Source organism: Mizuhopecten yessoensis, unplaced genomic scaffold, assembly GCF_002113885.1.
Source record: "Mizuhopecten yessoensis strain PY_sf001 unplaced genomic scaffold, ASM211388v2 scaffold10447, whole genome shotgun sequence".
Lineage (NCBI taxonomy): Eukaryota > Metazoa > Mollusca > Bivalvia > Pectinida > Pectinidae > Mizuhopecten > Mizuhopecten yessoensis.
Genome location: NW_018408551.1, coordinates 1,804,391 through 1,819,381, shown reverse-complemented (window position 1 = coordinate 1,819,381; position 14,991 = coordinate 1,804,391). Strand labels below are relative to the sequence as shown.

The 14,991-nt window shown below is 34.9% G+C and overlaps 2 protein-coding genes across 2 annotated transcripts; both read left to right on the top strand.

Annotated features, from left to right (window-relative positions):
- The first annotated feature begins 978 nt into the window (after positions 1-978).
- On the top strand, positions 979-4,384 carry LOC110460663. Its single transcript, XM_021513703.1, has 4 exons — positions 979-1,028; positions 3,287-3,412; positions 3,709-3,830; positions 4,210-4,384. Exons 1-4 carry the CDS (start codon positions 979-981, stop codon positions 4,251-4,253), a joined length of 342 nt encoding a protein of 113 aa, XP_021369378.1. The 3' UTR covers positions 4,254-4,384.
- Positions 4,385-9,378: 4,994 nt separating this feature from the next.
- On the top strand, positions 9,379-13,443 carry LOC110460684 (serine protease inhibitor dipetalogastin-like). The gene is made up of 6 exons (XM_021513736.1): positions 9,379-9,488; positions 9,657-9,735; positions 10,279-10,404; positions 11,506-11,628; positions 12,172-12,297; positions 13,254-13,443. Exons 1-6 carry the CDS (start codon positions 9,419-9,421, stop codon positions 13,426-13,428), a joined length of 699 nt encoding a protein of 232 aa, XP_021369411.1. The 5' UTR covers positions 9,379-9,418; the 3' UTR covers positions 13,429-13,443.
- The last annotated feature ends 1,548 nt before the right edge of the window (positions 13,444-14,991 follow it).

Below are 14,991 nucleotides of genomic sequence, written 5' to 3'. Positions count from 1 at the left end.
ATGTGTTACTCTCGCATCCCATGATAACCCGTAGAATTAAACACCAAGTAATGTGTGACTCTCCTATCCCATGATAACGCGTAGTATTCAACACCAATTGATGTGTTACTCTCGCATCCCATGGTAACCCGTAGTATTAAACACCAAGTAATGTGTGACTCTCCTATCCAATGATAACGCGTAGTATTAAACAACAATTAATGTGCTGCTCTCCTCTCCCATGATAACGCGAAGTATTAAACATCAGTTGGTGAGTTTCTCTCCTATCCCATGATAACACATAGTATTAAACACTAATCAAAGTGCGACTCTCCTATCCCATGATAACACCTAGTATTAAACACTAATCAAAGTGCGACTCTCCTATCCCATGATAACTGTGTTACTCTCATATCCCATGATAACTCGTAGTATTAAACACCGATTGCTGTGTTACTCTCCTATCCCATTATAACGCGTAGTATTAAACACCTATTGATTGGTCTGTTACTCTCTTATCCCATGATGACGCCTAGTATTAAACCCCAATTAATGTGTTACTCTCCTATACCATGATAACGCGTAGTATTAAACAACATTTAATGTGCTGCTCTCCTCTCCCATGATAACGCGAAGTATTAAACATCAGTTGGTGAGTTTCTCTCCTATCCCATGATAACAAGTAGTATTAAACTCCAATTGATGTGTTACTCTCCTAACCCATGATAACGCATCTCTCATATCCCATGATAACGCGTAGTATAAAACACCATTTGATGTGTTACTCTCCTATCACATGATAACGCGTAGTATTAAACAACAATTAATGTGCTGCTCTCCTCTCCCATGATAACGCGAAGTATTAAACATCAGTTGGTGAGTTTCTCTCCTATCCCATGATAACACGTAGTATAAAACACCATTTGATGTGTTACTCTCCTATCCCATTATAACGTGTAGTATTAAACACCATTTGAGGTGTTACTCTCCTATCCAATGATGACGCCTAGTATTAAAAACCAATTAATGTGTTACTCTCGCATCCCATGGTAACCCGTAGTATTAAACACCAAGTAATGTGTGACTCTCCTATCCAATGATAACGCGTAGTATTAAACGCCAATTGATGTGTTACTCTCATATCCCATGATAACTCGTAGTATTAAACACCGATTGATTTTTTACTCTCCTATCCCATGATAAGGCGTAGTATTAAACACCAACTGATGTGCTACTCTCCTATCCCATGATGACGCGTAGTATTAAACAACAATTAATGTGCTGCTCTCCTCTCCCATGATAACGCGAAGTATTAAACACCAACTGATGTGTTACTCTCCTATCCAATGATGACGCCTAGTACCAATATATGTGTTACTCTCCTATCCCATTATAACGTGTAGTATTAAACACCACTTAATGCGTTACTCTCCTATCCCATGATAATACGTAGTATTAAACTCTAATCAAAGTGCTTCTCTCCTATCCCATGATAACGTGTAGTATTAAACACCATTTGAGGTGTTACTCTCCTATCCAATGATAACGCGTAGTATTAAACACCTATTGATTGGTCTGTTACTCTCTTATCCCATGATGACGCCTAGTATTAAACCCCAATTAATGTGTTACTCTCCTATACCATGATAACGCGTAGTATTACAAACAAATTATTGTACCACTCTCCTATCCCATGGTAACGCGTAGTATTACATGTAAACACCAATTGATGTGCTCCTCTCCTATCCCATGATAACGTGTAGTATTAAACACCACTTAATGCGTTACTCTCCTATCCCATGATAATACGTAGTATTAAACTCTAATCAAAGTGCTTCTCTCCTATCCCATGATAACACGTAGTATAAAACACCATTTGATGTGTTACTCTCCTATCACATGATAACGCGTAGTATTAAACACCAATTGATGTGTTACTCTCGCATCCCATGATAACCCGTAGTATTAAACACCAAGTAATGTGTGACTCTCCTATCCCATGATAACGCGTAGTATAAAACACCATTTGATGTGTTACTCTCCTATCACATGATAACGCGTAGTATTAAACACCTATTGATGTGTTACTCTCCTATCCCATGATAACGTGTAGTATTAAACACCAATGTATGTGTTACTCACCTATCCCATAATAACGCATAGTATTAAACACTAATTAATGTGTTACTTTCCTATCCCAGGATAACGATGGTAGTATTAAACACCAATTGATGTGTTACTCTCGTATCCCATGATAACGCGTAGTATTAAAAACCAATTGATGTGTTACTCTCCAATCCCTTGATAACGCATAGTAGTAATCACCAATTGATGTGTTACTCTCCTAACCCATGATAACGCATACTATTAAAACAAATTGATGTGTTACTCTCCTATCCCATGATAACGTGTAGTATTAAACACCACTTAATGTGTTACTCTCCTATCCCATGATAAGGCGTAGTATTAAACACCAACTGATGTGTTACTCTCCTATCCCATGATAACGTGTAGTATTAAACACCACTTAATGTGTTACTCTCCTATCCCATGATAAGGCGTAGTATTAAACACCAACTGATGTTTTACTCTCCTATCCCATGATAACGTGTAGTATTACACACCAATTGATGTGTTACTCTCCTATCCAATGATATATAGAGGTTACACAACGAGTGGTTGTTGAGTATGGTATTTATTTCACTCGAGTTAGTTAATTTTTAAAAGTTACAAAATACACGAGCTTTAGCGAGTGTCTTTCTGTAACTTTTGAAAATCAATTAACGAGAGTAAAATAAATACCATACTCAACAACCACGAGTCGTGTGATCTGTTTCTACCAGGGACACCGGTTCTCTCTTTGAGAACGTTACGTTATTTCGATTTGACCTACGTCTGTACGGTTGAAGTCGCCGATCAAGTAGAAGATATATATTTAACACAAATCGTATAAGCTTTTTAAATCTTGTCAATAGTGTCCTCCTTGATTAGCTTTTATTCATATTTGCTCCTCGTTTCATCGCTTCTGAGCTCAATTTACGGTTTTGGTTGTGTTATAACATACGGAAATAATGTTTTTCAATCGCACGGAGAGAGAGTTGTTGGAGTTGTTATAATAATAAGCAATAATTTGAAACAAAAATCCCCACAAATATGTTCGCTCATCATTTTGATTGCAAATCCTGTCGTCGTAAGTTCTGTCATTGATGTAAACCTGCACAGTAAATCTACATCTATGTAACCAGTTTGTGTTCTTTACCTGCAAACGAGTAAGCGAATTCTAACTGAAATCTGTTACCAATTACAGGCACGTTGAAGTTAGGTGTAGCGGGCATTGTCCATGTAAAGCGCAGTGTGTATGTACTAAACACCTAGATCCAGTGTGTGGCTCAGACGGACAAACCTATGGAAACCCTTGTGCGGCAAAATGCAAGTAAGTTTTTCTTGGTATTTTCAATCGATTTACTGGTTATTGAAGGCACTAGTAAAGCAATTAGTATACTATTTGCAATGCGACGTTATAGGGAACATGGCCTGCTTTATCAGGGAAGTCAGTATGACTTTTCACAAACACACCTTCTTTATTCCTGTCTTTTTCTAAATTGCTGATGAGTAAAATGTGAAACATCAGACCTCGTCGCAAAACTTAAAATACTACAGACTGTGTTAAACAATTTTTCATTAAAAGTTTTGTCTTCTATTCTTCATAGTTTTTCGTCTGTTTTTTAGAGGTGTCCAAGTAAAGTGCAAGGGCAGGTGCCCTGTGGCGATTGTTATTGCCCTTATAACTTCAACCCTGTGTGCGGCGCGGACGGACAAACATACCCAAACTCATGCTCAGCTGCATGCTCGTATGTGAATAAGTAAAAATATCTACCACTTTTCATATTATTGTTATTCTGTTTGACTAAAGATGTGGTCAGTTTAAAACCTGCTTTCGGCTTACGTAATTTCTTTAGATACTAGTTACACTTGTATATCAGATTTATCAAGTTTTCTTATGTAATGTAAGTGTTACGTGCTTTTTGTGTGTCGATAAAGGAGCGGATCACTTCGAAAATGTCACAAACACACATTGTCTACAGTGTTACAACTTCTCATATAGCCTCATATTTAGTAATGTATAAAGCTGTTATGATCCCCTCTAATGTTACTCAATGTTATGCAATGTAATCGAACATCCAAATTATCAAAGATTTGTTTTATGACTTGTTGTTGTTTTCTTTGTAGTGGACAAAGAGTACAGTGTCCGTGGGCCTGTCCTTGCCCTGTAACTGGAAAGTGATCACACTTCGGACCGGAGAGAGGTGCTACACAATGTATCATATATAACGGACATATAATAAAATTCCCTTCTTAAAGTGTCGAATTATATAAATATTTGTATTAATAAATGATGTTTTGTTCGGAAAAAAACATATCAGAGAAATTGAGTTATTGTTCTTTTTCTTCCACTGAACGGTGGATACGTTACATTGTCTGAGGTCAATAACACTAGTAAATGCACAGTATTGTTCATAATATTTAAGACAACAAAATGGACAAGAGAACTTGAGGACCACTTTATAACCGAAGGATAAATAGAAATGATCTGTATGAGTAAGTGTGAACCACTATAGGGTATCCGTTTAATCAATTAATTAATTATGACGCCGACAACAATGAAAAGTTAAGAAGTATTTTGTTGTATTTATTGGTTTTGGATATTCCTCGAACGCTGAGGCATGGCATTGTTCTGGGGTTGAACAGGGTCCCGATCCCTATCATGTACGCAATCAAACAATCACAGAGGTTGACAAATCGAAATTGTCATTATAACACTGACCTGCCTATGTTAATGATTTCCTTACGTTTTATTTACATATATGCTTATATTTATCATATTCCCATAACTAAAAGTATCGAACTTTTATTATTAGCAAAGAGTCACGTTTGTATGTTAATTTATCAGCAGCAAAATATGTCAAGACGCAAATATTACACCTGTCAATGAAGCAGCCAGTTTTAATTCACATGCAAAACTGTATACAGTATGTTCCAGCATGTTCACACAGGTCCTACTCATTTCGATTTTCTGTTTTAGATATGTTACAATTTCATTTAGGTAGGTGAACTAAAAAAATAAAATTAATGGGGCTTGTTTCGTTAACCTGATAGTGAATGTCTTAAAAAGAATATCCAAATTGTATATGCCAATTTCAGTCATTCGTGACTTTATCGTTTATTTCAATCACAAGTCAATCAGACAGTCATTTACCTATGTAAGCCACACACCAAATATCGTTACCATACATTTTAGAAGACGTTGTTTGAAATATTCAAAACATTTAACACTTGTGACGTTCCTATATGAATTATTTTTGGGACAAATATTCGCAAGAGAACAAACAAAAAGTTCTCGTTAAAATAGCAATCAGCAATATTTTCTTGTAGGTACATATTCTGTAACCAGTAATGTTCTAGTATTGTGTCTTGTGTTGGATATGTAATTCTATTACAAATCAACATGAACATGAATGTGTCAGCATCACTTAGCACAGGACCCCTGTAACGTAGAAAGTGAACAAGGTAAATAAATGTTATTGAAGAAAAGGTTTTAGTCCTACACTCGAGCATGATACAAGCCAAATATATATTCTCTACAAATACTCTATACTTCAAACATCTTCAGAAAAAAAGTGCTTTCAGAATATAATACATTTGCCTCCTGTAACATAGAGAGTGGATACAAATTCAGTTATTCGGAAAAAACCCTGAAAGACATTCACCCTGGCAGGCTTTAGGACAATATCCTTATTCTAGGCCTTGTGGGCATATAGAAAAAAACTTAATAAAACGCTATTGTTCGTTACAAGAAGTCATGTAATATTTAACAATCTTGACCAAGACTATTCATTTGAACAAGGTTGGTAGCCATTTACATGTACCTAAGCAATACACAGGCATCTAAATATTCTTGCTCTGGATATTTCAGCTTTTTTAGAAGAGATCTGAAAACGAACGACGCCCAAAAAACATTGAGTGGGAAGATATCCACATCATGATCCCTTACAAAAACTCGAAACTAGATATTTCGGAAAATTACAAAAACAACTATAGTTAGTTGTTTTTCGTGTTGTAGTCATAAAATGTGCCTAGCGTATTTTATCCAAATTGATATAACACGTGATAGCAGAAAAAACATTCTGCTCTCTAACCCATAGGCTTTTGTTTTTTGACATGAACATTACCAATGCTAAGTTTTGGGAATAATTCAAATTTATGAATTAACTGATATTATCTACCAACAAGTCACCTGTAGATCAGTCATTTACTCTGTATAATCTGTTTTGTTTTTCATCTATTTTACTTAAGAGGGAAATGTTACTAAGAGGCCATTTCTGCTGCCGTTTTTACGACATCAATGAATGGTTAAGTGTAATGATCACATAGTATGTTTTTGACAAGACTTTTGTTTCCGCTTGCTTCAATAGATGACTCGATTTTTTCTACGTGGAATAGTGTTTTTTTCTGATAACGGGCATGTTTACACACCGAATCAAGTTAAGAAAAAGAGATAAAACGCTTTGTTCGACCAGGGCTATCGACATCAAGTTCGAATAAGTTGTAGATCCAGACTTCGTTAGAATTTATTATTTATTTTTTCAAAGGAGTTAGTAAAAAGATAAATATTATTAAAAATCGAAGAAAAGATAATAAGAGCGTAGCTCTCGGGCGCCGAAGGTCTTTAATGGTAACACATGCGTGCGTATACAGAGTTGCTTCCCCTTTCTATATCTTGCCTTTCAAATATTTCGTCCGGAAGTAGACGTCAAATGGGGAAACAGGAAGTGTATTCTTGAAGCAAAGACAATTGTGTTGCAACCCATACATGAACATCTTCATATAGTTAAAACAATACCCTTGTTTTATTCCTTGATTATTTAGTTAAAAACTAATATGCATTCTGAGTGAAAAAAATCTATCCCATAAATGTTGATACTAGCAGGCATGAAACGTCGTTCAGAGATTATCATACTATGACGTCACAAGCACGTCTTACTGCGTCGGCCTTCATCGGTAATTTCCGGAAGGATGAAAAATAACCGGAAATCTTGGATCTGATAGCCGTTGCATTTATCTCTTTGTCTGTGCTTCATGACTTTTTAATTTCAGTTTTTGCCACAGGCACAAAAAGTGAAAACGCGGATGTTTTCTGAAGATCCTTTTCGTCATCAACCATGTTCTGTTAAAATTTCTACCGGGAGATATTTTCAAAAAGAGACACATTAAACCAATAGGTCAACGTGTACATTAATTTATTTAAAGCTTTCGATTTCGATTTGTTGTGTATATGATCGAAACAATTAACATTTTTGAAAGTCTGGTTATAGTCTTTACATATTTTATGTATGCATCACCACTCATAAAAGAAACAATAGATAATTCATTTCTGTCGAAATCAACAATAATTGTCCAGCCAACGAACCCGAGTTCAATGACATTTTTCAGCAACGTATCACTTTTTCACAACGCATGCCGATTTATAACTAGTTACAGACAGAAACTGTTTAATTTTATTTGGCATCATTACCTATCAAACCTCAGTGACAGTTACAAAACTTGAAATTCAATCCGGTATTTCAGGATGGAACAGGAATTCAGACTATATATCGATATAACGACAATTTCAGTTACATCAAAGTATTACAATGTTTTCTTTTTTTAATTTCATTTTTTTAACTAACATCTCTATACATTTACTTTTATAGACTTATCGTCAAATATGTAATATGCACTTTGTTCTATAGCAATTACAAAACAGTTTTTCCCCAACTAATTTCAATAATTCTTTTTGTGACCTGACGGAAGCACGCAGAGGATTTAATTCTTGATGTGGGAGGAAGCCGGAGTATCCGGAGAAAACCCGCGTGGTCGGGCAGGTAACTGGGTTTGAATCCGGTCATCTTGGTGAAGACGAGAGCGCTATCCACTGCGCCACCCGACCCATCATATACGTAAATATCTAAGTTAGGTTTGAAAATGGCGTCATTAATGCAAAATTTATATTGCGAATACATTTTTACCAATCATCAACGATACAAAAAATACGGGAGACCGGGGCAAGTTCGGCCACCCCTGATAGTTTTGTTTTTGATCTAATATTTACAACTTTAAAGAATTTAGCAGTTTAGTTGGCTGGGCATTCACACGAAAACATGTCGAGGAAAACTCTAATGGCAAGTTCGGCCCATGTCACACATAAAACGTCGTAAAATATGACGTTGCATGCTTTATAACGTCATAATTAAGCTGATTCCAATGGGGCTAAATTTACCCGAATGCTTGTCCGAACGTATCCCATGGCGGGGCTCGTTCGGCCATCCGATCATCCGACAGAGAAAAATTAAATAATGTTCAAAAACGGACGTGCTGCCATAATTCCCAAACGGACTTTAAAAAAGGACAGAATTTGCCCCGATCTCCCCTATTGTTATGTCGGTCTTAATCTCGTTAAAGTTTATGTTTTTATGTTATCCCTCGACTAGCCGACTTTAAATACATTTTATCTTACCTCATTCTGAAAGCAGTATTATCTCATTCTGAATCAGTAAATATCAGAGATCAACAAAAGCTTCGCTCTTTTAAGGCTTTGCCTATTCATATTATTGATATGAAAATCTTATCAATTGCAGCACCAATACGGAAATGACTATTGTTTTTACCTACCGAAGTAAAGTTAATGCACCTACATGCACGTGTTTGAAAAGATTCGAATGTGTAACACCAAAAGTCTGAATAGCATAGCGATGTCCGTCTGTTTTTGCTTCCGCTGTTTCCTTGAAAATGTATGCGCTACTCAGGTACCTACCAGTCGTTAAATGTCGTTTAATCTATATCGAGGACGACTGACACAGATGATTGTAACAGTAATGCCATAAATGGATATTATTTATGGTTATACACACACACGTAATCAATATGTCTGACGACTAACAGATCCCTAGAATTGCCGGGGGAATTCTGTCGTTAGGATATTTTAAATAAAGATTATTAATGTTAGGATCACAAAACAGCTCTGTAGCGTTTTATCACTTTTATTGCATGGAAACAATGCATTCAGTTAACTAACTCTGACGTTGTCACAGGTGTCGCTATCCTTAGTGGTTAATAAACATTGTACCTGTCACAAACATTTACAAAACACAATTAGTCTCCACCACAAATTACTGAGTGACATCAAAAGGTAAATTTAACACTCATTGAAGCCCCTCAATGGTCATTTAAAAGTGGGTTCTGAGGAAAAAAACAATAGTTACCAGGAAAGCGTGCACATAATGCAAGCTGTATCCTCGTTGAATAAATTAACTTTGATTAATGTAAAACCCTATTTAACGAACTACGTGGCGGCAGGCAAGTATATAATAACTTAATATTAGCTGTTACCTAACAGTACAAGATGAGGTTTTCACTAGCAATACTTCTTGTACTCGCATGCTATTTACAGATTGACCAGGTGCAGTCAAGACGTAAGTACGACCACATGTCTTATTACGGGATCTTTTACTCCTGTACTATGTATTTTGAATTTATTAAAGTATATTTTTTTCAGTTTGTTTGACGTTAAAAGGACTCTAGATGTATTGTTAAGTGATGAGTGTGCTGATCAATATAATGTATATATGTCCATTTGACAGGAGAACCAGTATGTCGTGGACTACCTGTGTGCGGAACCGATGGAACGACATATAAGAATAAATGTTTGGCTAATCGACGGTATGCACGCTTTATACTTTGCTGAAGTGTTACATAGTAACTGTAAATAGCTGCGTACATTTAATAAAGGATTGAATCTTGCATAGAGAGAAATGTTTGAGAGAAATGATGTAGGTTGATATCTCTCTCTCACGGATATGCCTATTGTATTTCTCCATTTTTAGCGCAATTTCCCATAAAATAGTTTCAGAATTCAATATCTGGTTCATTATCAACAGAATGGGCTGCCTAAGGTTAAGAACGGACTCCGGTATGTTGGTAGCTTCAGATAAGGCCTCTAAGCAGGATATTATATATATGTAAATAATAGTCTAGATTGTTCTTATTTCGGGGAAGAGATTGTAACAATTAAAGTTTGGCTTTGTCAATTTAAATGTTACATGTTCGTATGCAGATCAACATAGAAATAAAGAGCATTTAAAAGATACCCACGGAAATGACTTATGCTGTATAAAAAAATAGGGACAAGTGGGTTGGTTTTGAGTGTCCTGATGAGCTGATTTGCTTTGCAGAAATAAAATACCTTATTTAATAAATCCACAGAGGTGCCACCGTGAAGTGCGATAGAAAATGCCCGTGTAAGCCCGACTGTATATGTACCGCGGACTACAAACCAGTATGTGGGGCGAATGGTAAAACCTACAGCAACGGGTGCATGGCCAATTGCGCGTGAGTAGATTTATTGTTGATGTTTTGTCGAAATGAGTATCCTTCGAACACGTCTAAATTACAGCAATAATATCATGTATCTTTGAATAATGACTAGAATAAATTTTCATATCTGTGTCGAAGCTAATATTCAACTGCATCGTTTGACCACTTTGTCCTTTAAGACTATCAATGGTTTTCAATGTCAAAAGAAAGAAACCCATGTCCGAAACAAGTTGAATGCAATATTGTATTACAATCACAACTATTTTTACGATTGTGCTAAATAAATGTTTTCAGCTTATGAAAATATAAGCGAAGATTCAGTTTTCTCCCTGACATTCGGTATTAAGTAACTTTTGTGATTCTTACATAATTTATCTTCTATTTCAATAAGAATCCATTGTCTTAAAAATAATAAGACACAATGACAAATAATTTACCTCTCAAGATCAATATTACCTAATATTACCAGCGATAATATAGTCATGCGGAAACATTATAATCCGCCATCCACAGCTTACTTTTTCTTGCAAAATTATCAAATTATATTTCAATTGATTACAATAAATTTCTCTATAAATGGTATATCTTCAGGATTCCTTAAAGTACACCATGTCAATATGTACAAACATATATTAGCACATATTTGTTAATAAGCAGCAATGCATGTTAAGATACTTAAATCTGTTATGAATCTTACTTCTAAAATTCATTAATAAAATGGAGGAGTCAAAATTAAGACAAGTAAGGTTAGAACTGTTATTTAAAGCGACATTTCCGCATTTCTGTTGAAGCTTTAAGAAATCATTGAAATATGTCTTTATGAATAAATCTGAACTCTAAGTGTCATTGAGCAATAACAAGGATTGTTTTCCACTGGAAACTATATATTTGCGGTGAAATATGAAGGCATTTCTTAAACGGGGCTTATGGAAAAAGTTAACACGATTTGGAAATCAAACGGTATAACAAACCAATCTAGTTGTTGTCTACAGTTTTCGGAATTTCAAATATATATACTGGAGGTTGATGAAATCGTGACATCAAAAACATTTAATTTACAGTACCCTACGACAATGTTTTATACATTATGTGCATTGTATATAACCTTTTCTGCAGAGGTGTTAAAACCAAGTGCAAAGGCACTTGTCCATGTCGACCATGTGCTTGTCCATTCAGCCTGAAGCCAGTATGCGGGGCGGACAAAAAGACATACCCAAATTCGTGTACAGCTTCTTGCAAGTATGTGTGTTATCATATATTTCAATTATACACCACTTCATTTCTTTATTATGTTTTCATTACATATTCAGCTGTGGTACATGCATACGTTCCAACTAACTCAAACTAACAAAAGCAGTTTATACATTGCAATATTTTTGAAAATAGTTTTGATTGCAATTGGAGATTAAACATTTAAACAGACTACCTGTATTCAAAACAATACAGATATCCAGGCTTTTGATTGAGACTTTAAATAGAAAATGCAGATGATTTATTGATAGCAGTATTGCATATACATATGTACATATTGAAACAAAAGATTTCTTAGCCTCTAAGGAAAGTTTCAATGAAAATGTAAGTTATATGGCTCCATCGTCTGTCAGTTTTTCGTAATACCGTCTGATAGAAGATGTTTTTTACCACATGCTCAGTGCTTACCTCTTGAAGATGATGATAGTAATCATGTGATGCGTTCTAACATGAGATATATTAAAATATTTATCCTGTGCTATATGTTTATATCGACTAAGCCCTACACAATGTTTGTAATGTATTTCTCAGACGTGTAAAGGTTCTGTGCAATGGCAAGTGTCCGTGTCGACAAATGTGTAAATGCCCCGGTACCAAAAGTCCAGTATGCGGGGTGAACGGACAGACATACAAAAACGCATGTGAAGCTTCATGCAAGTAAGTGCAAATTCAACAATAGAGCTGTATCTTAGTTAAACTCGCATGCTGTTTTTCATAATTTGATTATTGTAAACTTAATCATTGTTATAATGTCTGCATATTTGGGTGTGACTTTCGAACAGTAAGTTGATTGCTATACTAATTTACCTATGCCAGTCTATTCATTGTTCAATCAGCTTCATTTAAGACTCTGGAAAAGATCTTGAAGTGTAATGTCTAGAATCTATGAACTTATATTCCTACAAAATATACGGACATAAGTCCCAACTGGTGGTACATATACTATGTTTCCGCAGCTTTTATTCCCAGTTAAACTACGTTGTTGCCATAGTTATTTTGTCCTAATTATGGTTAAATTCAACTGATCGGTTCTAACCAAAAGTAACAGAGGAAGAAGGATAAATAAATTCAATTGATAAAATATTTAGATTTTTTTTACTGTCACAACAAACAAGTTTAAGACAAAGACGTAGCAGTATTATAACAGAGAGTAAACAATTTATCTGCTTGAGATCTTTTGCCTCTTGGAACGCATTGAAAACGAAATAGTAAAAATAAATATATGTGTATGTATATATGAATATTATCACTGGATAATACATACATGGTAAATATATAGAGAGGATGAAAACCGCATCTAGGGTAATATATTGAAAGAAATATATGGTAAACAGTTAAAGAGGGTATACACTTCAATACTGTTCACGCCTGTGTTCATGTACCAAGACAGCGAATGAAGGCAAAGAGTTCAGGCCGTAGAGATGAGAAGTTTTAGAAATCTCTCCTATATCCCGTACTATAGCAATATAACTAATGTTATAGTTATTGTCTACAGTTTTCGGAATTTCAAAATATGTATACAGCAGGTTTATGAAATCGTGTCATCGAAAACATTAAATTTACAGTACCTTACGACAATATTGTATACATTATGTATATAACCTTTTCTGCAGGGGTGTTAAAACCAAGTGCAAAGGCACTTGTCCATGTCGACCATGTGCTTGTCCATTCAGCCTGAAGCCAGTATGCGGGGCGGACAAAAAGACATACCCCAATTCGTGTACAGCTTCTTGCAAGTATGTGTGTTATCATATATTTCAATTATACACCACTTTATTTCTTTATTAAGTTTTCATTATATATTCAGCTGTGGTACATGCATACGTTCCAACTCAAACTAACAAAAGCAGTTGATACATGCAATATTTTTGAAAATAGTTTTAATTGCAATTGGAGATTAAACATTTAAACAGACTACTTGTATCTAAAACAATACAGATATCCAGGCTTTTGATTGAGACTTTAAATAGAAAATGCAGATGATTTATTGATAGCAGTATTGCATATACAGATGTACATATTAAATTAATAGATGTCTTACCATCTAAAAGAAGTTTTAATGAAAATATAAATTATATGGCTCCATCGTCTGTCAGGTTTTCATTATACCATCTGATAGAAGATTATTTTTACCACATGCTCAGTGCTTACCTCTTGAAGATGATGATAGTAATCATGTGATCCGTGCTAACATGAGATATATTAAAATATTTATCCTGTGCTATATGCTTATATCTAATAAAATATAATATTTATCACCTGATCCGTGCTAACATCTGAATAAGGATAACATTAATCATGTCAACCGTGCTCAAGTATTACAAAGGATGCTAGGTCCCACGTGATCCTTGCTTATACCTGATAGGAAAAAGAGGTCATCAGGATATTCTAAGGGAAAATGATGATATGTATCACGTGGCACATGCTAGCATCTGATTGATAATATTAACATATCACGCCGTCTGTGCTTAAATCTGTACTTACTTAAAAACACATTCAGGGAAAAATAACAATTGGCCTCTATTAGCTATCATCTTTGTGATATTATTCTTTCAAGTATGCAAGATGGTCCAAAAACATGTATTAACCAAAGATTATATTTGCGTTTGTACCTTAGTCGAAGTTTTGTCCCTATCAACGATCCTTATCGTCACATCCATTATTACATTATGTCATTTTGAAATATCCCGTCGTCAAGACGTGTACGTTTACCTGTAATGTTCCACAGTGTTGTAAAAGTCACGTGCAGTGGCAATTGTTCTTATCGTCGAAGAGGTAAATGCTCGTTTCCTCCGCAGTAACCCCTCAAAATATGATGAAACAGACACTCATATTTTTAATTGTTTACAAAACTACTATACAAATATTTATTCCACAATGATATGTGTAATTTAAATATCTATACACAAAATACAAACATTATCGAAATGTTTTGCGTTTAATTATGTAAAGAATGCTAGCTTATTGAATAATATTTCACTTAAATAATACCAANTTCTAACCAAAAGTAACAGAGGAAGAAGGATAAATAAATTCAATTGATAAAATATTTAGATTTTTTTTACTGTCACAACAAACAAGTTTAAGACAAAGACGTAGCAGTATTATAACAGAGAGTAAACAATTGATCTGCTTGAGATCTTTTGCCTCTTGGAACGCATTGAAAACGAAATAGTAAAAATAAATATATGTATATATGAATATTATCACTGAATAATACATACATGGTAAATATAAAGAGAGGATTAAAACCGCATCTAGGGTAATATATTGAAAGAAATATATGGTAAACAGTTAAAGAGGGTATACACTTCAATACTGTTCACGCCTGTGTTCATGTACCAAGACAGC

What these genes read in the sequence shown, in the direction of transcription:
- LOC110460684 (XM_021513736.1), top strand. Translation starts at nt 9,419, where the DNA reads ATGAGGTTTTCACTAGCAATACTTCTTGTACTCGCATGCTATTTACAG. An exon ending in TGACCAGGTGCAGTCAAGAC is followed by an intron (nt 9,489 to 9,656) that starts GTAAGTACGACC and finishes TCCATTTGACAG; the next exon opens with GAGAACCAGTATGTCGTGGA. An exon ending in TCGTGTACAGCTTCTTGCAA is followed by an intron (nt 11,629 to 12,171) that starts GTATGTGTGTTA and finishes TGTATTTCTCAG; the next exon opens with ACGTGTAAAGGTTCTGTGCA.
- LOC110460663 (XM_021513703.1), top strand. Translation starts at nt 979, where the DNA reads ATGACGCCTAGTATTAAAAACCAATTAATGTGTTACTCTCGCATCCCA. An exon ending in TGTTACTCTCGCATCCCATG is followed by an intron (nt 1,029 to 3,286) that starts GTAACCCGTAGT and finishes TACCAATTACAG; the next exon opens with GCACGTTGAAGTTAGGTGTA. An exon ending in TCATGCTCAGCTGCATGCTC is followed by an intron (nt 3,831 to 4,209) that starts GTATGTGAATAA and finishes TTTTCTTTGTAG; the next exon opens with TGGACAAAGAGTACAGTGTC.